The sequence below is a fragment of the Anser cygnoides genome, chromosome 4 (assembly GCF_040182565.1).
Source record: "Anser cygnoides isolate HZ-2024a breed goose chromosome 4, Taihu_goose_T2T_genome, whole genome shotgun sequence".
Lineage (NCBI taxonomy): Eukaryota > Metazoa > Chordata > Aves > Anseriformes > Anatidae > Anser > Anser cygnoides.
This window is the reverse complement of record NC_089876.1, coordinates 9,713,189-9,737,834: the sequence shown is the minus strand read 5'-3', so window position 1 is coordinate 9,737,834 and position 24,646 is coordinate 9,713,189. Positions and strand designations below refer to the sequence as shown.

The window sequence follows — 24,646 nt, the reverse complement described above, 5'->3', positions numbered from 1 at the left end:
TCGCCTCCCCTCAGCGCTGCGAGGGAGATGGCGGCGGCCCCTCGGGCTCCCCTCAGCGGGGCGGCGGGAGGCGGGCGGCCGGAGGCGGGCTCCCTCCTCGGCGGCGCCCGCTGCGGGGCCTCGGGAGCGGCTCCAACCCCTGCCGGAAGAGGAAGGCCGCCGGGGCGAGCCCGGCAGGAGCCGCAGCCCCGCAGCATCCCCAGGGGACGGCTCCGGGAGGGCTCCCCCCGTGAGGAGCGGTAGGTGGCCCGGCGCCGGGCCGGCCCTGCCGGCGGCACGGGAGGGAAGGGCGGAGGGAGGAGGGCAGGGGGGCGGGCAGAGCCCGGCACGGCTTCGCCTCAGCGGGGTGCGGGTCCCAGGGGCTCCGCCGAGGAGGAGGAGGGGAGGGACGGCGGGTCCTCGCCCTCCGCCGCCGCGGCCCTGCCCGGCCGCCCCTTTCTCTCTCGCAGGCCCCTCTTTCCTCTCTGATCTGAGATTTGATTTAATATTTTTTTTTCCTGGTTGAAAATCCAGCTCTTAACCCGATTCAAGACTTTGTTAAGGAGACAGAGACGCCTTCCCACGGCTTAAGCAGGTGAAGCCAGACCTAGGCGATTTCAGAAGGAGGAAGCGGCGGTAAGAAAACACCAGAAGGATGGAGCTCGCCCTGCTGCCAGAGCCCACATCCCTGCTCGTGGGGCAGGGCAGGGCCGCTCAGCGCTTCCCGAGAGGCGCAGCGATGCCGGGTGTCATCACAGGGCCAGGGCAGGAGCCAGCGGGACACGGGCCTGGAATCACTGAGAGGCAGAGCCGAGGGGGTCAGGGACACTTCGTGTCCAAAGGAACAACTTCCCCAAGCCCCAAAACTTCCCCCCACTTAAACCGCGTCCCACGGAACTCAGATGTCGTGGTGGAGGTGAAGCGTTTTGTTTTTGCTGACAGGGTGCCAGGGTCTATAAAATGTTTTGTGGTTTCCTGCCTAACAAAAAAATATAGAGAGGTTTGAACAACAAGACCAATGGAGCACAAAGGCAGAAACATGTAGTGCTTTGGGATGTTGCTTAAGGGAAACTGCAACCACATTGCCAAAACTGGAGCTAGCTGAAAGGTCAGTGCTAGCATCAAGAGGTTCAAGCCACATGCTAGCTGAAACGGCAGCAGGAGTGAGGTACAAAGGATGTTGCCCTGCGTAAGTAATCCTGGAATAAAGTTTACCTTGGTACAAAACCCAAATTGTGAGAGAAACAGGATAGAAACTTCCATAATGAACCCATCCCTAAACGTGTGGCTAGGTAGACCCAGGGCCAGGGACTCCTTGTCTAAACAAATGGCTGCTCTGGGTTCCAGATACTCTTATATCCTTTGGGTAAACAAAAAACGCTAAATATTTGTAGTGGTGAGGACACACCATTTAAAATAAAAGGCTCCTCAACATAACCAAACCCTTCTGTTCTCTGGCAGATTTAAAAGCATAATGCCAACAGCTTAATAAATGGATTGCAGGTGGCCCCCTTCCATGGTTACCTCATCGTGTTTGAACTTTCATGCTGCTTCAGCACTAGTAAACTTAATCCACAAGTAGAGAAATGTCATGAAAATATTTATAGCTTGGCATAACAAAGCAATTTATAGCTTAGCATAACAAAGTGTTATGATCTTCAGTTAGTCTGGCATGATTTTACATGCACAGTGCCTTGTATACGTAATATGGTATGTCATACCTAGTACAGAATTTATATTAAAAAAAAATCTAGTCCTGTTTTCAGTCCTGATTTATTAAAGTCAATGAATATTTTGGTATTGAATGACTTTCAGTTGGATGAAATTCTGTTTCCCTTTTTACTCTTTTAGTGTAACAAATTTTTAGTGTAACAAATGTTCAGGGATTTTTGCAGTGGAAAGGATTTCATTGTTTTATGGCTGAGATAAAATGTTTTACAAACCTGAAGTTTGCAGATTCATGGTTTGTGTTTTGCTCCTTGTTTTTAATATCTGTTGAAATGGAAGTTTTGCAGAGTGTTGACTGACTTCTTCGTTTGTTAAATACTGAATGTGATATGGCCTGCATCCTTGTTAAGGTCTTTAAGACAGTTTTGGAATATTATCAAAGAAAGCATCCCTCTTAGTAGTTCTGATATTTCAGACAAACTAAAATGCTGCCTCAGTCATTTGATTCCTCAACTCATAAACCCTATTGGTGGCTGTCAGCCAGAAATTGAAAAAAAAAAAAAAAATCAAGTTTCAGAATTTTGTTCTGGAGTTGTTGTTGCCCTCCAGGATTTATCTTGAGGGCAGCATTCCTGCAATAGTTAAGTAGTTTACCTTTTTTTTTTTAAAAAAAAAAAAAGCGATATTGCTGTAGTTGTTTGCAGGATACATTGAAGGTACTCACATTCAAGTAGTTACTTGAATGTGGATAATCAAAACGAGCACTCTTTCTTATCTGTTTTACTGTAATACTGGATTGAACATTTTGGGGAAGTTTACTTGCATGTTAACAAACTTTGAAGGCCTCTTAGTTCTTTGCTTTATTTGGGATGCCCCTGTAATAGAGTTTGTAATCTTATTGCCCTCATTGTCTGTTTTTTATGAGAGCAAACTTGGTGTTGAGCTAAGAACCAAGAAGAGATAGTTGAGGCCCTCTTCCCTTTGAAAATGAGGTAACTTAATAAAGCCACAGCTTACATTTATTGCTCTGAGTTCTGCAGTGAGAAGTGAGAAGAATCAGCAAGATACCCTTATGAAAGGCCTGCAAAATTCTTCCTGTTAACTGGCTATAAATGTCATTTTTTAGAATCAAAGCACTTGTGAACATGGCTCTGAGAGAGGGAGAAACCAGCAGCAGCTCCGTCGATGACAAGCCAGAGCAGAACAGCAATCGTGTTATTGCAATCGTCTTCCTGGCACTGTTCATCGACTTGTTGGGATTCGCTCTCATCTTGCCGCTGTTTCCTTCCATCCTTGATTATTACAGCCGGACTGAGGTACGTCACAGAGGAGGTCAGCCTGCTGGAAATGCTAGGTACGAGGTATTTAGGGGAGGGTGGAAGAAAACTCCCTTGTCTTGGGGCAACTCAAATAGTTGTAGGCAGAATAACATCTAGCCCATTTAAACTGTTTGAAAAGTGATTTTTTTTTGTGAACTTGTATAAGGTTCCTCCCTCTTGCTATTTCATTAAAGGGAGGGATTTGTTCTGGGGGAAAATTCAGTTATTTCCTAGGGGCTGTTCCTTGTACTTACCTTCTGCTGGCCCTGTCTCTTCCTTTTTATTTGATCATGTGTTGCAGTTGCTTTCATCTCTAAAAGATGCTTTCGTGTATGATGTGTGTGTTGCTTTGTGAAGCTGAGGTTTAGTTCTGAAAACTGGGATACAGAAGATCTGGCTGAAGAAAAATATGTGTTTGTATCTAGCTGAGAACTTAAGATTCCCCCAGTCTTGATAAACAAAGAACTAGACACTGATGCCTAAATGCATTTTGTGCTCTAAATGGAAATTGTGTGCAAAATCTATCCCTTGTCATCTGGCTGCTGAGGGCAGTGGTACCAGCAAAAAATCCCTAAGGGTTTTTTATAGTTCGTTCACCAGAGATAGCTAAGGGCTGGATTTGTTGGACAGGCTGCAGGGGGAGCTGACAAGGATCTCATGAAGTTCAGCAAGGAGAGGTGCAAAGTCCTGTACCTGGGGAGGAACAACCCCAGGCACCAGGATGTGCTGGGGGCCACTGGGCACAAACTGGAGCACAGGAGGTTCCCTCTGCCCCTCAGGAAGCCCTTCTGTGCTGTGCAGGTGATGGAGCCCTGGCACAAGCTTTGCAGAGAGGTTGTGGGGCCTCACTCCTGGGAAATCCTGTTTGCTCCCACCCCCAGCATCACGTTCACCAGCTTTCAACTTCCATCCTTAGCAGGGAGGTGGCTGCTGCTCTGGGAACTCAGGGCAGAAGGTCGTGGTGGTTCCCAGCTGGGCAGCTGCTCACAGTTGCCATTCTCAGGTGTTACCAGACAAGATGAAGAAGTTGTCGGGGAGAATTATTTTTTCAGCCCACACCTCTGTATCAGAACCCAGGCCGCCTCCAACTGCAGCTGTAGGCTTTGTCTTTTCTCCTACTGTGTCTCTAACCCTAACCACGGACTCTGACCTCCAGAATCTTTTACTTCCAAAGTATTTCCTATCACCAGGATCTTCTTCACCCTTTTTTTAGGGCCCCCTTCTTTTCAAGTCCCCCTCCTCTTCTCTGGAACCATTCTTTTTTCTCACCACCTCTTTTTTTCTGGAGCTACAGGCCCCTGGCTCTCCCAGTCTAAATTATCTATACACAGAGGGATAGAGCGTCTCTCAGGTTACTTTATTAAGTGAAGGATGCGGGACATGCCACTGTTGTTTAGTCTTGGTTTTATCAAGTAGCAGGCCTGATAGTTTTAAACAGATCTAATCCAGACATCCAGCCACCCAAACACATACACCCGATTACCTGTTGCTTGTTCGCATTCCCAATTTAAGCTATTTTTAGCTTAACTGGTCAACCAGGAAATGGTGGGGGGCTTGGAACTAGATGATCTTTAAGGTCCCTTCCAACCCAAAGCATTCTGTGATTCTATGAAATTTTTGATGGGGGAATAAGGGGAGAAGGAATCATCTTACATCACGTCTAGTTTGTGAAGCTCTGGTGCTGTCTTCGAAAATAAAGCAGAGCAACTTTCTTCCTGCTTCTGTTTCCCATCTCTCTGTTTTGCAGGATGGATTGTATTTGTCGTTGCAACGTGGCGTGGACTGGTTTGCGGTGATGGTTGGGATGCCTCCCGAGCGGAAATACAACAGTGTCTTGTTTGGAGGTACGGAATTTAAACAGCTGAAACAAAATCTGCATTGCTTTCAAGTTATTTGCAATGTTGTGAGGAATGATGAGGAAATTGACAAAAAATAAAAAACATACAAAGAGCATAAGAGGTTTTGTAGTCTCCGTTCTCAGAGGTTTTCAGCCTCTGACCGGATGAAGCCCTGACCGTTTTCTGGTCTGACCTCAGAGCTGACCCTGTGAGCAGGAGGTTGGAGTAGGTGCCTTCCAGAGGTCCATTTTAACCTGAATTATCCTAATTTGTTCTTCAGAAATGCAGGCCTGCTGCTCCTTATTGTCAGACTGCCAGCTGAGGGTCAGGAGCCTGCTGTGCTCTACCCTGCCCGGTCACAGAAATTCTTCTCCCCTCACAATTGCTCTGTACGTGACTGGAGACCAGTCAGTAGGGAACACTGGAATTAGGAGCTCGTGAGTTCAATTCCCACCTCCCCCTGGGCAGCTAGAGTGCAGCACTGCTTCTAAATCTCATTAGTCCTATTAAACGCGGTAGAGCTGCTGACTTGTAGGGTCAAGAAGCATTTGCTGTCACTAGAACACTCTGGTGTGGGTGAGCTCCAGTAGGAGCAGTGCAGGAAATCCAGTGCTCGTTTTCAGTCGGATTACTGGCTTTGAATGGTAGGAAACAGTTTTCCTTAATCCCTCAGAAATCACTTTCTGTCTCCTCTGGGACCTGGCTCCTGGCTCCTCACAGTCTCAGAATTTGTTCAAACAAGGGGCAGGGAGCTCCCAGTCGTGTCCAATTCATTGCCTTTCCTTTTTCTTGCTGTGTCCTGTACCCCTGGGAGCGCTGTATCCCTTGGTCTGGCTCAGTTGCTTTCAAGGGGAAGGAGAAATCTCCCTGCTCCTTCCAGAGGGGCCCACCTGACCCTTTTGCTCTTCAAAGAAAATATAATATGTAACTGGGAACTTGCAAACAAACTGGCTCGGGAAGGAAGCTGGGGTCCCTTGCTGCTTTCTCTCTTGGAGAAAAGTGTTTAGGAGCAGTACAGAGCAATGATGGGATGTTCACTAATTACCTGACATCCACAGGCAGTGAGGATGTAGACGAGGTGGCTGCATTGACCTGGTATCTGCCACGTTTGACTCCATCTCTTCTGCTGGCTCTGATGACAGCTCCTCTTAGTGATCCGCCTGATTTCCTAAACCAGCAGAACACTTTTTCCTAGATTAGCTTGCTGCCAGGTTGAGTGGAGTTCACTCACCGGAGAGCTGACCAAGGCTGCAGGAGCCTGGGAGGATGGACAAACCATCTTATTTGTAGGCAACTGCTGCCTCAGCCCATCTTTTCTGGTTGCACCTTAAATGGTCATAGTGGAAAGGTTCATTACACTTGGGATGTTAAGCAGAGGCCAGTGCAGGATATTTTCTGCTGTCCTTCATCTTCGCTTAGACTGCCGCCTGTGCAGGGCAGAAACCTGCCCTGTTCATGCTGAGGCCCTGAGGACACCAATGTTTAACTGGACCAGCTTTTGTGGGCTTTTGAGCTATCACAAGGAACTTTTCTCCCCAAGGTGTTTGGTATCAATATTCTGCCTCCCTTAAAGTCGATGGGAGCAGTGCTTCTGGTCTCTGTCTCCTCAGCCTTTTTTAGCTTTAATGCTTTAATAACTGAATGATCTGAGATGTATAACCCAGTTTTTCCTTTAGAGGAAAAAATATGGCAGCAAGACATTTTTCTGCCTGCTTGTTGAGGGTGTAGTGCAAATTAATGAGCGTGTGAAGCCAGAGATGGCAAGAGAAAAGAGGAATTAAACATCACAGAAGCTGGAGGCAGATTTCAAAAGACTCTTGGAGTCTGTTGGAATCACTCCTACCTCTTAGTGCGCCTTGCTAACAGCAGTGCTCGTGTCCTTCTTTCCATGATAAGAAGGAAAGAAAAGCTAATTATATTTGACAGAATCAGGTTCAAACAATCAAAAAATTCTTAAAAGAACTGTGACTATTCCCTCTGCTTTAGGAACAGAAAACATTTGCAGATTCTCCAATGTTTCCCAAACTGACTACATACCATTATAACCAGTGAGTTTCAAACAGCTTCTCACCAGTGAAGTCACCAGCGACCCATCCAGCTTATCTCTTTTGCTCTGGCCTGTCTGTGCCTTTGCCTCCTCAGTCAAATAACCACGGAAGATCGGTGTTTTGAGGGTGGTTTGGTTCCAGAGACAAGCTGTTGTTTATAGCTGTTGTTTTACATTTCATTGTGTGTTTTTAACAGACCTAACAGACTGGTAGGTCTGGAACAGGTTGGCTTTGTATCTAAGATTAAAGTAGCAAGTGCAATGATATCTATGTGTGTTTTTTTTTTTAGGTCTGATTGGCTCAATGTTTTCCATCCTGCAGTTTTTCTCCTCTCCCCTCACTGGTGCTGTGTCAGACTGCTGGGGCAGAAGGCCCGTCATCTTGCTGACAGTGGTATGTCTCCTGCTGGCTTCAGTCATGTCACCTCACTGCACAGTTGTAGGCACTACGGTCTTGTGGTTGGCACAAAGGGTTGGGAAATTGAGTGTTCCAGGTGTGATGGTTGTGGGCTTCTTCTTGCCAAGTCACTTGGCTACGCTTCCGAAATTGAGTGCTTAAGCTGAGGTTCCATAATTGTACATAGAAGGCACCAAAATACCTACCTGGGATTTTCCAAAGTCCCTCACCCCTGTGAAGGAGAGTCTGACTTCAGATGCACAGTTCACAAATGACAGATTTACTCCCTGTAAATTTTAATTCCCCAAGCGTCTAATGAGTGCTGATCGCTTCATGACCTATTTCACAGAGCCTGGCGTTGGTTAGACATTGCTATGTGGCAGTGAAAAAAAGACGGATTTCTTATGAAAATGAACATTCCCCAAGAAGTTTTCTCTGTTGCTAGTCAGAGTATGGGGTTCTAATTACAGAAGCAGTGAAAGTATGGTGGAACTTGGCAGTGAATGATGTACAAAGCCTGCTATTCTGTTGGGCTGTGGAAAGTGAACTAAATATATGTGTGCTTATGATTGATTATGAAATTAAAGGGCTAGAAGTGTGAATTCTTCTTATTTTGAACTCAAAATTCTGTTGGAAACAAATGGAGCAGGATGTACAAAAGTGGTTTTGTGCCCAGGGCTGATTTAGCTCCCTTTGAGCTTTTCTTACACTTTTTATTTTATTAAGAGTCTCACTACTTCATTTATATGAAGTTCTTATGGATTTGGTTCTACTTTTTTTTATATCACTGTCCAGGACACAGCACAGTATCAGCATGTTCAGGCATTTCTGTTGTATAGTTTTTGGAGCAGCTGTTGAAGAATGGAAAAAGAAACTCAAATGTTTAGCAGCGAAATGAGCAGAAATAAAAAAACTTTCCCGCCCCTTATAAAGAACCCTTTCTTTCTTCTGCAGATGGGTTTGATGGCATCTTACGCGCTATGGGCTGCCTCTAGGTCCTTTGGCATTTTTCTCCTCTCCAGGATCATAGGTGGAATAAGCAAAGGGAACGTCAGCCTCTCCACAGCTGTAATTGCTGACTTGCACTCTCCAAAAGCACGGAGCAAGGGCATGGTGAGTTATACCCGTGGGGTAGATGTTTGGGTTTACTGGCTAACTTTTAATTGATTTCAGGTGCTCCGAATATTTTCCTCAGCAGCGTGTGCATTGATCAAGTGAAAACAGGACGTTCTATACTGCCTTGCTTTTGAAAATGTGCCAGACGGCTTTGCTGGCGAGCTCTCACACTTTCCTTGTCAGTGGCTTTCACCTCCAAGTGAAATGCAGATGTCCTAGAGGTTGAAAAGCTACCTGCCTAACTGGTAAAACCATTCCTCCTGCTGCTAACTTTAATCCTGATGATAATAGCTGAGAAACTGAAAGATCTTTTATCTCAGAATGGCCCAGTTTTGGTAACTGGAGCTCGCTTGTAGGACAATTGTTTTTTCTCACCTTTCCAAGCTGTGGCAGCGCAGCAGCAGTGCCCAGCATGCCCCTGCCTTCCTTGGATGATGCAGTGCCTTCAGGATCTGAGCTCAGCAGGTGATGGATGTGGCTTTGGCTGACTGAGCAGCGAGTGGGCTGAACAGCTGCCCTTTCCTCTTCCAAAAGGCAGCGGACCAGATGGAAACACCCTGCAGGCTGAGCTTTGCCTGTGGATTGCCAGTTAGATCTTTTATCTTAAAAAAGCCTCGGGGGCCCAAACTTCTATTAACAGAGTTATAAACCACCGTGCGGGGCAGCTGCGTCTTGGGAGGGGATTTCACAGTGATAGCTAATGAGTTTTCCAAACAATTTATTACAATCCTGGTGAGACAAGATATATTTCTGGAGGAGGATAGCCATACAGCAGTAGGAAATAAAATGGGTCATAGCTTATTTTTAGGGCTTGAGAGCAAGTAGCTTGGGCTCACATCCGTATGGCTTAACTCCCTCTTCTTTTCCAAAGCAGTGTGGGCATGTTCATTCTGCATTCTGGGAAGGGTCCTGACTGATGCCGTTCCCAAAGTGTGCTGGGGCGTTGTCTGAGAGAATGCTGCTTGGGCAGGCTGAAACAGGGCTGAAGATGGGGGGCAGTCGGGACACCTGAGTGTGCCCTGGGCTCCTTTAGTTTAGTGCTACAGGTAAAGGCAAATAGACTGAAAAGCAGGAGGATTGGGTTCTGGGATGGCACAGTTTTGGGTCCTGCGTGTGTGAGTATATGTCTTTGAATGTTTCTTAAAGAAAATGAGCCAAATCCTGCACTGTTGTATTGTTAACCAACCAAACTGAGACAAATGATTCAAATCCATGTTCTCTCTGTTAAACTCCCATCTCCTATGTGCAGGTTCTACCTCTTTTCCTGTGTGCTGGTTTCACAGCGAGTTAATAAATCCTCTTTAGTACCTGTACTGCATTCAGGTTGTTCTGGGAAGCCTCTCAGCCTCTATCAGAAATATATTGCTCTATCAGAAATTATTCCTTAATACTGAAATTACCAAAGCAATTTAGAAGCTATAGACATCACTATGAATTCCTACCATGGTGCTGTCCTGTCTTCCCCAAACAGTTTTACACTACAGAAGTTTATTCTATGGCTGAAGGATCTGCTGGCTGAACAATCCCTGAGGTGAAACTTGTTATTCCCTTTCCCAACTTCCTTTCACTCATCATTGTGTAAGGAATAGTATCCCTTCACCACGTTGCAGTTTGTCACTGCTGCTTTGCTGGATAGGCAGAAAATGAAATGGGATATTTGGAAATAACAGGTTTTTCACACTCAGTGCTCTTTGGTTACGTTGTGTATGTGTCTGCATTTCTTTAAGGCAAATGCCAGGAATCCAAACTGCTTTAGAACTGAGCTACCTGAACAGACTGGTGACTAAAACTACGTGTCGATGTGCATTTGTATCGTTGCAGGCAATGATTGGTGTTGCCTTCTCCCTTGGTTTTACCCTGGGTCCCATGATTGGAGCTTACCTAGCCATGGAGCCAGAGAAAGGAGAAGTCTTCTATCGTCGTTCCGCATTGTTAGCACTCACATTTGCTGTGGCTGATTTAATTTTCATCTTCTTCCTGCTTCCGGAGACACTTCCCAAAGAAAAACGGGTAAATGAGCTCTCAATCTGAAGGTCTGTCTTCCTTGCAAAAACAGGATTTGAGAACTGTTGAAATACTGGAAGTATTGAAGGGGCTGAGCCAATATCTCAAGAATTTAGCTCATTCCTGGGACCAGGATTTCATACTATTCAGGCTGATATCAAGGTGGTTGTATGATGGCCCCACCTCCTAGCCCAGCGTAACGTGAGAACTGTTTATAGCTAGCGTGATGATGAATTGCTGCCTTTGGTGTGTTAAGTGTGAATTTCCCCAAAACTATTGGAAACCTGGGAGGGAGCTATGATCATTTTGACTCCCCAGAGAGGAATTTTAGCTAATCATAAAAGCACATCCATCAGAGGCTGTGGATTTTCTTCCAGTTGCCCAGTACGTTAGATTTTTTTTAACTGTTATTTTATCTGTGCTTGATTATTGTGAACACTAAAGTAGCCATGACTCTTAGGTCTGTGAAAGACAGCACAGCTCAGAGAGAAAATGTCTAAAATCCTCTTAGGATTTGTGGGGCAGCACATGTATTAGCATCATGATTTAATACCGTGTGATCAGACACTGTCCAAGATATTTCTATCTGATAAAAAGTCTCTTGGAAGACTGGTGGTGTGGGAGAGCCTGAATTCAGTCCTACGTGTCTGGATGAAACACTTGATTTCGGGTTGTCAGCTGGACTGGATCTTCCTTGTCGTCCTTTGCCTCTAAGCAGCACTCAGACGTTGAATCATGCTCAGTCTCTGGACAGCCAAACCTAGCTGATACAGAGAAATGCTGTTCAGGAAACTTGTCTGCGACGCTCCTGGCCGGGCAAAGCTTCAGATCTTCCTTGAGTGTTTCCCAGCAGGGTGTGTCAGATGTGAAATTGGTTGCTTATGTGTGTTCCCAAACACTACAGCTTTATTTTTTTATTTTTTTACAGCTCTTGCATGTGTCATATGTTCCTCTTTCCTATTTGGCTGCTTCTAAGCATTCCAGATAAAATCCTGTCCCTGGTTAGAGCTGCACTCTGGGGTGACGGCAACGTGTTTATGTAAGGAAGTGCTGCAGGGTGAATCTGTATTCTGAAAACAATTCCACCTTCACTGTGGAGGGATAAATGGTTTTGGGGCCTTCCTGTACGATCCCTGACCAATACCCTCCCCCTTTCATTATCCTCTTGGGAGTTCTGCCAATAAGCTAGATAAGCTAATCTGTGCTCCTCAACGTGACTGAACTGTGATAAGAAAATGAGCGCTCTCTCCCTGCTCTGGGGGACTCTGCCTCCCTGCAGCAGTAGGTGTTGCATGAGGCAGGTTTATAGGTGCCTCTCGAGGTCATGTTAAGTAGACAAGTTGTTTAATTCCTGAGGAGATGGTGATTTTTCTGGCATTGGAGCTTATGATTGGGATCAGCATCAGTGCTTTTGTGCTGTTTCCTTCCAGCTTGCCTTTGGGTAGCGGACCCATGCAGTTCGTGTGGTCTAGGGTATTTTTAATTGCTCTTGTTAGGCTGCTTTGCTTGGTTTTTGGGTAATCGCTCCCACTTGGAGTGGAAGAGGAGCAGTTTCCCTGGCCTCCAGACAACTGGGTAAGGGCAGGTGTGCTGGCTGCCTCTCTGGCTCCTGGCTGGGCTGAGCTGGAGCAGGGGCTGCTGCAGTATCGCGGTGGAAAATGTTGGAAGGACGTAACTGTGAGAAGGGGAAATGGTAACGATAACTGGTAGGAAGGTGTGTCAGCGGGATCGGACATCTGGTTCTTTGAAATATGCTGTGTTCTCATGATATTCGTGTTTCTTTATCAGTCTTCCTTTTCACTGGAGAGCCGTAGAATATTCCAAGTTGGAAGGGACCCACAGGGATCATTGAGTCCAAGAGACTCGAGAGAAGTGCAAGTATTTCATTCATTTATGTTGGAATTGACTTGTAGAAAAGGGAAGGTGAAGGAGGCCAGGGGGAGCAAGGATGAGTTTTCATCCAAAGATAACAGAGTTTTTGCTACCCTTTTTGCCCTTTTTTCAACTCTTCCCTAAGTTTTTCAGGTGAAGAGTGGCGGGAGCGTTTTTATCTTTTACCTGCCAGAGACGCTGGTCTTATGTGAGTTGCCAAAACAGCTCCTGCTGTGACCTGCTTGGTAGAAGGGAGGAATAGAAGCATGTCTAGTAGAGTCTAGCCCCCTTAAGATTTTTTGAGTCAATTTTTAGCTGAGCTGCTATGATCAAGGCTGGCTTCCTGAAGGGAGGGTCTTACAACTTTGTTCTCTGGTGTCTGGTTTGAGTGCTGGTGCTGGAGCTTGGAAGGCCCAGGCTGCATTCCTGGTTTGGACAGACTCCGTGACTTCAAGGCTTGTTACTTAATCTCTCTGCATTAGAGGAAAACAGGAAACAGACACTGTGAGAAATGTCTGATGTTTGAGGTGCTTTGGGTGATTATGAAGTGAAATCGAGCGATTTTTCAATAATAAGTCATAAGCACGAAGATTAAACACGACATTGTAGATTTTGAACCTGAAGAGGTTCTAAACTCCACGTAGCTGGTGACATTCCCTGAAATGGGCAGTGTGTGCTTTGCTATTTGGGGCTGGCGAAATGCTTTTATCAGTTCTACTATGTTTTTTTCATCAATCAGTGGGTGAAGTCATTTCTAGATCATTGCGTCTAGGGCAAAGGTAGGAGAAGTTTAAAAGAAAAGAAATTAATATATATTTCTATATAAATAAAATCAGCCTTTTAGTACAAAAGCAGCTTGGCACCCTGTCTGACATGAATAATAACTCAAAACAGGTACAAACTGCAGATTTTTTTATTACTCGCAGACATTCATGAAGAGAGTTGCTTGTTACCAGTGTCTGTGTGCTGCACTACAAACACCATCATGCCAACAAACACAGGAACTGAGGATTGCTATGAGCCAGCTTCAGGAAATCCTCTAACAGACCTCATAAAAGCACGAGGAAACTTCTTCTCGGGAGTGTCTTTTTACCCTCTGTAATACATGCAGTGGAAGGGGAAACAAATAGCCCAGTTTGTTTTATGTGGATCAGCAGCCTCGTGGCTTTATGTAAAACAGCCTGCTATATTGATCTGACTGATGGTGGGAGACCAACGGACTCCAGAGCTGGGCTGTTGGATGCTCAGAAGACTGTCAAAACAAGCCAGGTTGTGTTAATACCATTCTAAAGGTGGATTTGTTTACAGCTTTTTTTAAACCCAGTCCATATGTATCCTCGAGGCACGCGCTGAAGTTAAGTTCCGCTGGTAATTTACCCTTTAATCTCAGCATCGAAGGAGGCAGCAGCTTCCTCCCTCCCCAGCTGGGATGAGGAGGAAGCGCATCAGATGAAGCCTGTGCAGTGCTTTGAGGGCATTAAATGCTAAATGCGATTATTTAGGATTCTTGAGTCCCTCTTATATCTTCCTGTGACTGTCTTGCAAAGTAACAGCCTTAATTCTCCTACTTTGAAAGGAAACGTTTCCTTAAGAATTTACACAGTGTATATATATATATATATATTTGCTTTTCATGTTTTAGAATAATAATAATAGTAAACAACTTTAAAAAATTTAATTCCCTGCAGATGTATGAAAAAACATCTCCTAAGCTCCTGGTGATGAAGAGCAGGGATGGTGTCACTAGATGCATAATTAGGTTGAGAAGTGTGGAGTAGGAGGACCAGAAGTGCTACAAAATAAATTTTCCCCTTAAAAAAGCCACACAATGTGGGTGTGTAGAATCTCTCTAGAAATCTCTCTAAGGAATCTCTCTAGAAATGGTATTTTCCGTTGCTTCCCCAGGAGGTGTCACTGGCTGGCTAAAAGAACCACCGGTACCACACCAGGCTGTCACCTGATGTGCTGCTGCACCTACTGCTCTCAGATCTGTAGCACACACAAATCCCCAGCTTTCCACGAGGCTGCAGGCAGGTGTGCCATTCCCTACCCGGTAAATGTTCGTTGGACAGGAGAGGTGATGCAAAAAGGGAGCCAAACCAAGCCACCTTCAGTCTGTGCAGAATGAGCTGCTTCTGCTTTTTAAGCAACCCAGGAACGAATCTGTTTTCAGTGCAAACTGCTTTCAGTGCTTTACCTTCTAGTTACAGTCTTGGAGCCAGTTCAGGAAGTCTGGGATGTTACTGGGGGTTGCTCAGACCCCAATACCAGTGGTCTTGTTTCATCTCAGGTAATGCTTGTAGGTATTGAAGCACTTCTGACTGTTGCTGTCATTTTATTGCAGTAGTAATTACATGAGTTTTTTTTTAAAATAAACCTCTTTCTGTCATTAGGTCTCCTCTGTGACATCTGGATTTCAGGCAGCCGTTGACTTGCTCAGTCCTTTGGCTTTATTTCAGTTCTCTGCAGTCACCCGAGGAAAGGAATCCCCTTCAGAGAAGAGTAAGTGTTAATTTGCTTTCTGTATTACATTATGTCTTTTGTATGTGGGGATGGTTTCTAAGTGCAGATTTTAGTCACGCCCTTTTGGAAGCAGTACTTTTTAAAAAGTGCTCATTTAAAATCCACCCTATTAATTTATAAACTTATGCTGACCCTCATATTCCCCAAAAAAACAGGTTTTAGACATTAGTGTTTTGAGGATTTCTGACTTGCTACTCGCTTATTCTTCAGGCACTGGCTGCAGGAAGTGAAGTGATTTAAAGAGACAGCTCAAGGCATAAGTAAGGGACATGTTAATATACGGGTCCAAGCTGCAAAACAAGAAATTTTAGAAGGGAATTTTATTTCTTGTTTCAGGATTTGGAGATGTAGGGTTTGAGCTGGACATTTCACTACATTAAATTACTTAAGCCATAGAAAATGAATCAACATTTGCTAGGTCCACCAACTAATCATCCTTGCTGTTGCATCAGGAAAGGGGTAATACTTGCCTCGTGAGAAAACATGTTAAACACTGCATTCACAGAAAAACAAGTAAGACTATCTATCAAAGACCATAGATGGCTTAGAAGAAGGGATGCTGTATTTTAGCCAATATAGTCCTGAAAGCAATATTGCAAGGTATTAGACTGAATACAGGAACTGATTGAAAATAAAGAAATCAGAGGGTACAAATGTGAGGAATAGGGACTGGACTGGATGAGTGAGAGCACAGAGACACAGGGAGAGATCAGTCTTTCGGGCTCTTTTCTCACCAGAGGGAAGGTAATGAGCAGAATCCATTTCATGGCATGTCTTGCCATGTCTCTATTTAAAATGAGCATCTGAGGAAAGACCTTTTCCCTGTACAGTTATTTGATGTCAACTATAACTACTGCTATTATATAACTGTTGCTGTTATATTTTAAAGCAATGCTTGAAAAAGTCCACCATATTTCTCTCTTCCCCACCCCCTTTTTTTTTGTGGTGTTTTCTTTGTTTAGATCTTCAGAATCTGAAAATGCTGGGCGTGGTTTATTTCCTGTACCTCTTCCTGTTTTCTGGTTTGGAGTATACACTGAGTTTTCTTACTCACCAGAGATTCCAGTTCAGCAGGTACAGCATGCTTAAAAGATACATGTCATGTATTTCATCTAGGCTATTTTCCAAAAGCTTGATTTAAGGTCTTTTATTTTCAAGAAAGAGGCTTGAAGACTATTACTAACATCAGTTGGTAAGAGTCAAAAAACAGCCACTGCATTCATTTGCACTTGGGCTTTGTGGGAAGAATTTAAGAAAAAATAGGCACGCCGCTTCTAACCACAGGAAATACTCATTGAATGCACGCCTTCTAAGACCTAAAGAAAATCAATGCACAAGATTAAACTAAAGCTTCTGAAATATCTGTAGCTGGGCTAGTTGTATTGATTGACTAGCATAAAATCTTTTCTCTTCTTCTCCAGAAGAGTTTTTCAGTATCAGGACAAATCTTGAGGCTCAAAAAAAAAGGCAAAGGATTGAGGGATAGCCATGTGATTGCATTGCATACGATGCACAGTCATTACATCTGAGAGTTTGACTTCCCCTAGTCAACCACTAGAGCAGAAAGAACAGAATCCACTAAAAGAAGCTCAGCTTGAAATATTTTTCCTGCCAGCTCATAGGAAGATTCCCAGCCAGGAACATGATCTTGCAGCTTGATTCCGTATGTGTGTCCTTTCCTTTCAGTGATTCTCAGGATTTTGTCTCATCTCTTTGTGTCTGTCTTTCATTACAGTTTGTGGCTTAATTAATGTGTGCACAACAAGGAAAGGTCTTCTGGTGCATTAAGCCTGCTTCTGCACAGTCCTTTCAGGATAGCCACATAGTGAGATACTCGACTTTATGCCGACAGTACAGGCTGTGTGTCAAACACGCTTGTTACAGAGGTGAGAACTTCTAGCTGAGAACATCCACATAGTACAGTAGATAAGAGAGGTGAAAGGGGCACTTGAAATATTTCAGGGTGGAAGGAGTGCAAGCTTCCCAGGGCAGTGCCTCATCACCACCGTGCCTGTGCCAGTTCCTTGGAAACCAACAGCTCCTGCATGTAGGGCAGAGATTTGCCATGGCACGAGATAACGTGTGGGCTCTTTGTGGGCCACCCTAGGAACAACTCAGCTACATCGCAGCAGTCTAGACACCACTGCAGTATTTGCCAGCAGCCACCCTGTCTCTGAGTAACGGGTTCATCTTCTTTCTGTTTGCCTGTCGTGGAAATTAATGTCCACGTATTAAGAACTTGCACTGCTCACGTGAGCATCTAAAGGCATTTTCTCTCTTGCTCAGGAAAGGGTCTACACTGGACCTGCGCATCCCAGGGTGGAACGCTCTGTGCATGACTTTGTAACCTGTGTTTTTGCCTCCCTTATAGCATGCAGCAGGGCAAGATGTTTTTCTTTATTGGAATAACAATGGCAGTCATCCAGGGAGGTTATGCTCGCCGAATCAAGCCAGGAAATGAAATCAGAGCTGTAAAAAGGGTAAAAAAAAATATATAAAAATCTTTGTTTTCTTTCCCCCCCTAAATCTGATGTATTCAGTCTAAAGAGCAATAAGCGGTGGTTGGAGGCTATAGCTGTACTTGTCGGATCAAAAGAAAATTCTGTCTCATTTCAGTGGTGGGCAGGGGTAAACAGAATTCTTCCTCTAGTCTACAACTTGTGGTCTTCCATATTACAACAGCATTTACCGACATACAGGCAGCAGTTTCTCTGACAGAAGTGTGCATTTCTTTGCTTTGTTTGCCTCTTTCATCGTAGAGATGATGGTACTGCACTGAGATGACAGGGAATGGCTCACGCAGCTTATATGGCTGTGGGACAAGTAGATGTGTCTTGTCACTTACATTTGTGTGTGGAACTAAAGACAGCAGGTTTCCAGCATTTCTGAACTTCTCTTGCTGCTTGGTAACATGTCTGCTTGGACAGCTAAAGCCTCCATCAATTTATTATGCATTATTTTGAGGCCAGTGTGATTTCAACAGTGGCAAATCGCACTGCAGCCTGGTGAACTGACCCGGCTTTTCTTGAAAGTTATTTCTGCTAGGGAAATCATCTCCACCCCGCTCCCTGGCAGGCAAAAGCTAACGATGTGTTTGTTGTGTCACAGGGGAAGCATTTCCCTAAGAAAACTCACACTGCTGCACTAGTGCTGCTCTATCCTCTGCATCATCTTCCTCTGTGTTCGCTGTCACTGCACTGCAGTTTATGCAAACTGTGGTTCACCCTGTGAATCTCTATATTCTTTCCTCTTTCCTGCACAGGGAAGCGTAGTTACTGTGAAATACTCATTTAGTTTAACTGGCCAGTTGCTTCTCGTACACACCCACGTGCTCCCTGCCGAAACCTGCAGGCCCCTGGGCATGTTTTCTGCAGATGCGTGTGGCTCGAGTGGCTTTTGTGGGAATTCTTCCTTTCGCTGTGGTGATTCTGGCGATTTGTTTATGGATCTGGATTGTATGGCAAATGTGGCTTCTCTTAGCACAGTGGTTACAGTATGTCATTAATCACCGAGTTTTCAAAATGAGGCATTTTGTGGGAGTGGAATTAAAACCGTGCAGCAGGTCTTAACTGATCGGTTTTCACAGAAAAAAAAAAAGTGTGTGAGGGAGAGATCACAGGGGAGCTGAAATCCAGGCCCTTTGAATAGAGGAATACCCTTTTCTTTTTTTTTTTCCTAGTGAATTCCCCCATTTTTTCTTCTTGGCTTCAAAAACACAGGCTCCAAAAGCTCAAGAGGGTTTGACACAACCCTTCGAATCAGGCAGTGCTGCTGTGAAAAATTAAAGGAGCTGTAGCACACAAGCTTTTTGATCTCTTGTGCTAGCTCACAAGATGAAGAGATGAAACTAAATTTCTAGACAGTTCCACACACAATGAGGCAGAAAAGAATGCAGATCATGTGAGAGAACTGCGAAAACAATGTTTTCCTCAACTGGGAGATGAGCTGTGGAACTATCACCTGTGTTATAGGTGACTCCAGTGCGTATGTGGTCTGCAATCATGTGGCACGGAGAGAACAGAGAAGTGAATTGTGCTTATGTGTGGCCGTCCAGATGAATTTGCAATGTCTGCTTGGGAGGAAGGGTTGCCCTGGTTTAAGCCTAATTCCATCAGGGGAAAAGACCTGGTAGGACACCTGGAGTGAGGCTTTAACAAGTCTGGCTTAAATGTAACAGTGTGACTCATTCATTTTTGCAGGCTATTATGCTGCTGATTCCAGCTTTCCTGTTAATTGGATGGGCTGCAAATGTGACCCTGCTGAGTGTTGGACTGTTGCTGTACTCCTTTGGTGAGCTAGTCAAAACGCCTGAATTCTAAGCACACGTAATTTTTCTTTGCATATTTATTCATTAATTAAGAAAGGCACACTTCTAATTTCAAGGTATTAGTAGCAGAAGTTGATGTTTCTGTTTATACAAACTGGAAGGAATAGTGTCTGTTGCTTCCTCGTGTTGTTTGTATCCAAGGAAGTTGCTATGGTGATATTTGGAAGCATCCCCAGTGCTCCTGTTGGCCCATCTCACTGCGGAGCTCGTGTTTTGTTTTTTTTTTCCCCCCATCACCAGACCTTAGAAGCAAAATATTCACTAAATAGCTCATCTCAGGAAAAGAAGAGAGCATTTCTTTGTATTCCAAAAGTGGCTGCGTTATTTCTTAGGCAACAGGCTGACGAGAGCTGCACCATGTTAAGGTGAGGGCTGGAGCAAGATTCAGGCTGAGCAAGAGCGAGGGCAAATCGGCTTTGTCCTGAACGTCGTGGCTCAGGGCTGTGCTGGCTGGACACTGCCCTGCTCTCTTGCATTGCAAGCTCCTCGCTCAGGGAGGGAGCTAAACTCCCCGTTGCTTTTGACGAGTGCAGATGGTTTTCAAAGATGCATAACTGCTTACATAAACGGTACTCTGACAACTTAAGCCATTATTCTGGGAAACAATTCTGAATGAACTTGGATTCATCAGTGACGGGGCAATACCAAAGTGTCTATCTGAGAAAAGATTTACTGCTATCGTTGAGAAGCTTCAAATAAGGCTAATTATGAAAGGAGACTTCTCTTTTGCACGATGCAGACTGATTTAGGAGTAAACTCCCAACCACAAACTGCATCTGTTTAGTAGCTTGCTTGCCTAGGAACAGCCGAGGGTTGGACAGGTTTCAAACTCTAGCTCTTACCTACAGCTTGCCTTGCTTTTGAAAGCCACTTGTTGAGGAGGCGTGAGAGGTGGTATTCAGTTTGTTCGACTGTGCTTCTAAGTTAAAAGTTCCCAGTCCGCGTACCTGGGTGGAAGACACTGGCTCTTCCCTAGCTAAGCCATCTAGAAATGCCTCACGAGGGACCTCTTTTCCCACTCTCTCTCCCTCCCCAAGGAATTAGGGCGCCTGCAGTTAAGGCAACAAATCCATCGTTCCTGCTCTCCAATCGTCCTTCCCTTCCCAGAAAAGATTCTGCTTCGCATGCTGAAAGCACTTCCCTCTTGGCAGAAAAGGTCCCTGTTGCAGTAAGAGGGCAGTGATTGCTGAGCAGCTCTTGGCTTTTTTGTTTAAAAAATGTTGTAACCTCTTGCTGAACTTAACTGTCTTATTTCTCAAGCTGCCTCTTTCATCTCTGAGTAAAGCCTTGTGCATGGGGACAGCGGGGTTCTGTGTACGGCAGCTCATTGCCTGGTGGAAATGGGAGCGATTCCCTTCCCCTTCCTCTGGAAAGCTGCCCCTGAGCTGATCTGCCCCACCCACCCCTCTCCCTTGGGCTCCTGGAACGAGTGGCACTAATGGGAAACACCTGCTCAGAGCACATGGCTCTTCGTGCAGGTTGGCTTTGAGGGGGTGTTTTTGTTATTGGACTGGATTAAATGGTATGATTCAGTGCCCCGGAGCTCAGCATACTTCTCTGCAGTAGTAACAAGTTCAGGCCACGTGTTTTTCGCGATTGCTCTTCTAGCTGAACTCTCTGTTGGTCTTGACAGTCTCTTTTGTGTGTTTTTCCAGCTGCTGCCATTGTTATCCCATGTTTGTCTGCGGTGGTATCAGGCTATGGTGAGTGTCCTTGCTTGGAGGGGCAGCCCCTGGGCAAAGCGTCTTTGTATGCACTTGGCTCAAATGTGGGAGTGACCTCAAGTTTGGTGATGCATCAGGAGGAACAGCTGGGTCTTTGGGCTGCCTTAAGGCTGAATGCTGGACTAGGCACTGTGGCTGCGGCTTGTCCATACTGCCTCTTTCTTTTTACCAAAAGAAAGCTAGATAGGACCCTAGATACGACCGCTGGGGCTGGGAAGACAATATCCCAACCCCGAGAACATCTAAAACATCCCACAATGAAGTACAGGAAAGTACTCTGGCACCTGGTTTGTTCCAATGCGCTGGGTGAACTTGAAGCAACCACCGTGCTGGTCATGATGAAGAGGATCAAGACTAGGAGGTAAAAAATGAGGCTCCTGGGCAAAGAGCACAAACACCACCGAGCAAGGAAGAGCCTGGGTCTCTGAAGGAGCCACCAGCCATCTGCCAGCAGTGAAGTCATTTCTTCCTGATTCCTTGGAAAAGAGCTGGATGTGGTGCTGGTTGCTACGGAACCCTGTAAGGCAGATGTAGCTGAGCTGCCATCCGTGGAAGCCAGCTCCTTCTTTAGCTTCGGTTCATTACCAAGGCCGCCAGCACTACAGTGCTTGCTGAGGGGAAAAAGTATGGCTTTCCTTTTAACCAGCACTTTTATGTGGCCTTTACTTAAACTTGCAACCATGCACCTATATTTTACATGCCTGTGCCACAGCAGAAAAAAAATTAACTACTTTAAAATCTAGGGAAGCAGATTTAGCTGTTCTATACATGGTAAAGTTTTAGCCTTTTTCTGCGTCTGTTTTGGTCTTTGTTAAGTGTTCTTTGGTGTGTGTGTGGGGGGGGGGGGTGAGCTATGTTGTCCATGCACGCGCATGCTTGACAAGTTCTGAAGAGTGTTTAATGATGCAGTCACATTTACCTTGTTGTGGGACAAAAAGTGCAGTGAGTGTGAAATGAGAGGAGGGGCAGATACATGGGCAGATACAGGGCCGAAAGAACCAGCTCAAAGAGCCCCAGCAGTGCCCTGCCCTTCAGGCTGTCCCTGCCCCAGGCAGAACAATGCTGCAGCCTGGTTAACGACTCTCTGCCTTCACAGGTTCTGCCGGCCAAAAAGGAAGAGTGATGGGGATCCTGAGGAGCCTGGGGGCTCTGGCCAGGGCCCTGGGCCCGATCCTGTCAGCCACAGGTGAGCAGGGCCCTTCCTCCTTTTGCCAAGGTCCCTGGGGGAGCCTACAGCCTGGGTGGGGGGGAGGAGATCAGGAAGGGAAACCCCAGTCCCCAGCTCCGAGCCCTACAGCTGCCTTTGCAGAAGGAGATGTCCCCGAGAGCTGCAGGGAAAGGGCCAGGGCAGGGCGAGGGCCCCGTTAGCATCAACAGGAGCCTCGTGGATGAACTGAAAGGTTCATACGAGCAGAGGTAACGCTAAGCCAAAGGTAGTGCCTGATTCTTTAGGCATCTCAGCAGCATCAAACTAACCCATCCCAGCACGTGGCTGCACAGGCAGAGGAACACCCCGGCATGCAGCGGGAGCCAGCAGCTGACCAGCAGCTCTTACCCTTTCTGGGCTTAGTTTCAGCCTTTTTGGCAAGAAACCCAGCTTGCCGCATGGGGCTACCTCAGTGCCAGGGCTGGCTCTGGGAAAACAAGTCAGTGAGATCAATCAAGGGCTCCTTTGCTCTAACAGCTCACGAAGCTCCATCCCCATGTTGTACAAATTAGGCAGGGACGGTCAATAATCTGCAATACCTGAAAAGAACTCTCCTGCGTTAAAAGCTCCTGCAACTCCTAAACCAGATTAAAGCAGACACACAAGGCTGATGCTGCTGGTGTTCGGGGCAGTGACCAGTGGCCCTCAGGGGAAGCAGCCATGCAGCACGCCAGAGCCTGAACTCTGAGCAAAGTTAACTCTGAGCACAGCCAGCACCCATTTCCTCACTGCACCCAAAGGCCAAACTGGCTCACGCTGGCACGAACGACTGCCCTGTGCCTCAGCAAGGGTACTGCGTGCAGGGAACAGCCAGGAAGGAAGAGACTAGCTTTGGACTTAACAGCAAAACCAAAATGGCAGAACAGCTCCAGAGTGCAGCACTCGTACTGCCCTTCGTGCCCCCCAGCATTAGATTTATGTGCGTTTCGCACGAGCAGCCATGGAGGAAGTGCTGGGGCAAAGAGTTAAGAGAGTTTCCAAGCGACTAAAGTGGGATAAGTGAATAGGAACTCCCCCAGTTTCTATACTGGCAGGAATGAACATATCCCACGTAAAATAACCACCTTTAACATGCTGTTCCCTTGGAAGAGAACTATTACCGGTGATACTATTAGCCACCTCCTGCTTGTAGCATGTGCAAGGATATACAGTAAAAAGTCAGTGATTTTAGCTGTACCGCCACCTGTGTTCTCCCTTTGTTATTGAGAGCAGGAGCTATAAATGCCTGCTCACTTATATGCTTGGACAACTGTGCTAAAGAACCAAATTTGTTTCCTTTTCAGTCTACTGGCTGGCAGGGGCAGAGGTTTGCTTCACTGTCTGTGGAGCTTTCTTCCTCATCCCCTTCATTTTACTTGGTTCTATAAAACAGCAGACAAAGGAGGAGTAGACAAAGGTAGCAAGTAACCACAGAACTGTCACCAGCTTCTAAGATCTCCCCAAGACCTGATTCTCGCTACCTGACTCCAGTAGCCAAAGCGGAAGATCTTCTGGAAGGCCAGATGCAAAGATGCAGCAACAGCAAATTTCAGATTTCTTGCAGCCTCCACAACGAATTCTGTCGGCCGTGGCCTCCCAGCTGGCTTGGCTAGTTCTGCAAACAGAAAAAAAAGAAAAAAAACCAAGAACATGCAGCTCAGTAAAGTATTCAGATCACGGGACAAAGCTGGGCCAGCTGAGAGTGGCAGTATAGCAGCACTGTGCTGCGCGGCATAGCCCGAAGTTAGAGTTCAGCACCCAGTGCTGTTAACTGCCCCCCTGCAGTGCATACAGCGCTGCTCTTTGCTCATCTGCTTTGGTCATGAGCATGAGCCAGAGCAACCCCACTGCCCAAAGCCACCACAAAAAGGAGTTCTGCCTGGTTTTCACTACCAGACAACAAATTTACAAGAGCTGTCTAACGGGAAGTTTCTATACACCTCATGAGATCTGCACAAGTTGTCAGCGGACCTCGTAAAAGCTGCATCAACTGCCTTAAAGCCCGACAATCAAACCCAAAACAAGCAGCACACTACAGCCTTCCTGAGCCTGACTGGTACTTTGGCACAGGTGGACTGTTTTTAATACACAACTGAGATGTTTTGTACTTCTAATACTGTACGGTATGTTTTTGATGACCAACCACTGTCCTTTTGCATTACAAATAAACCGTTACGTTGTACACACGTAGTCACTGCTTCATCCAAGCCTAACATCACTGCTGCTACTTGGCTGAGCAAGATTGGAGTCCGGAGTTCCACAGCAGGAACCAGAAGCCTCCCCAAGGAGCCGACCGCTGCCGACAGGGTGAGAACTCCCAGGCAGGGCTGCGGAGGCTTCTCGGCAGAGGGGGCAGGAGGGGCTGGCGGGGAAGGACCCTGCCACCTTCCCCCAGGCAGACCTTCAGCCTAAACCCAGTTGTTGCTGCTTTTTGGTGTCCCTCCTGCCTACTGCTCAGGTGGAATGGCTAGGAAGGAAGTCCTATAGAAGCCAACTGAAGTATTTTTCTGAGAATACACGAAATCAGTTATTAATCAACATACTAATCGTTAACAGAAAACAGCTAATTAAACACTGTAGAATAAAACTAGAAAGCAGAAGGGGAAGAGACTTTTTTTAAAGAGTTTTATTTGTGAGTAGAACTTA

General features: G+C 45.8%; 1 protein-coding gene across 4 annotated transcripts; it reads left to right on the top strand.

Annotated features, from left to right (window-relative positions):
- Nucleotides 1-24,182, top strand: MFSD10 (major facilitator superfamily domain containing 10). Of its 4 annotated transcripts, XM_048080949.2 has the most exons (14): nucleotides 101-239; nucleotides 514-615; nucleotides 2,774-2,963; nucleotides 4,714-4,810; nucleotides 7,142-7,245; nucleotides 8,203-8,361; nucleotides 10,186-10,374; nucleotides 14,634-14,742; nucleotides 15,726-15,837; nucleotides 17,135-17,243; nucleotides 18,963-19,053; nucleotides 20,746-20,793; nucleotides 21,911-22,000; nucleotides 23,305-24,182. In XM_048080949.2, exons 3-14 carry the CDS (start codon nucleotides 2,793-2,795, stop codon nucleotides 23,409-23,411), a joined length of 1,386 nt encoding a protein of 461 aa, XP_047936906.2. In that variant the 5' UTR covers nucleotides 101-239; nucleotides 514-615; nucleotides 2,774-2,792; the 3' UTR covers nucleotides 23,412-24,182. The 4 variants fall into 4 exon arrangements, with proteins under 4 accessions (XP_047936893.2, XP_047936906.2, XP_047936898.2 ...); XM_048080936.2 differs by lacking the exon at nucleotides 514-615 and having other exon boundaries at nucleotides 1-239; XM_048080941.2 differs by lacking the exons at nucleotides 101-239; nucleotides 514-615 and adding an exon at nucleotides 662-895.
- Nucleotides 24,183-24,646: the final 464 nt, after the last annotated feature.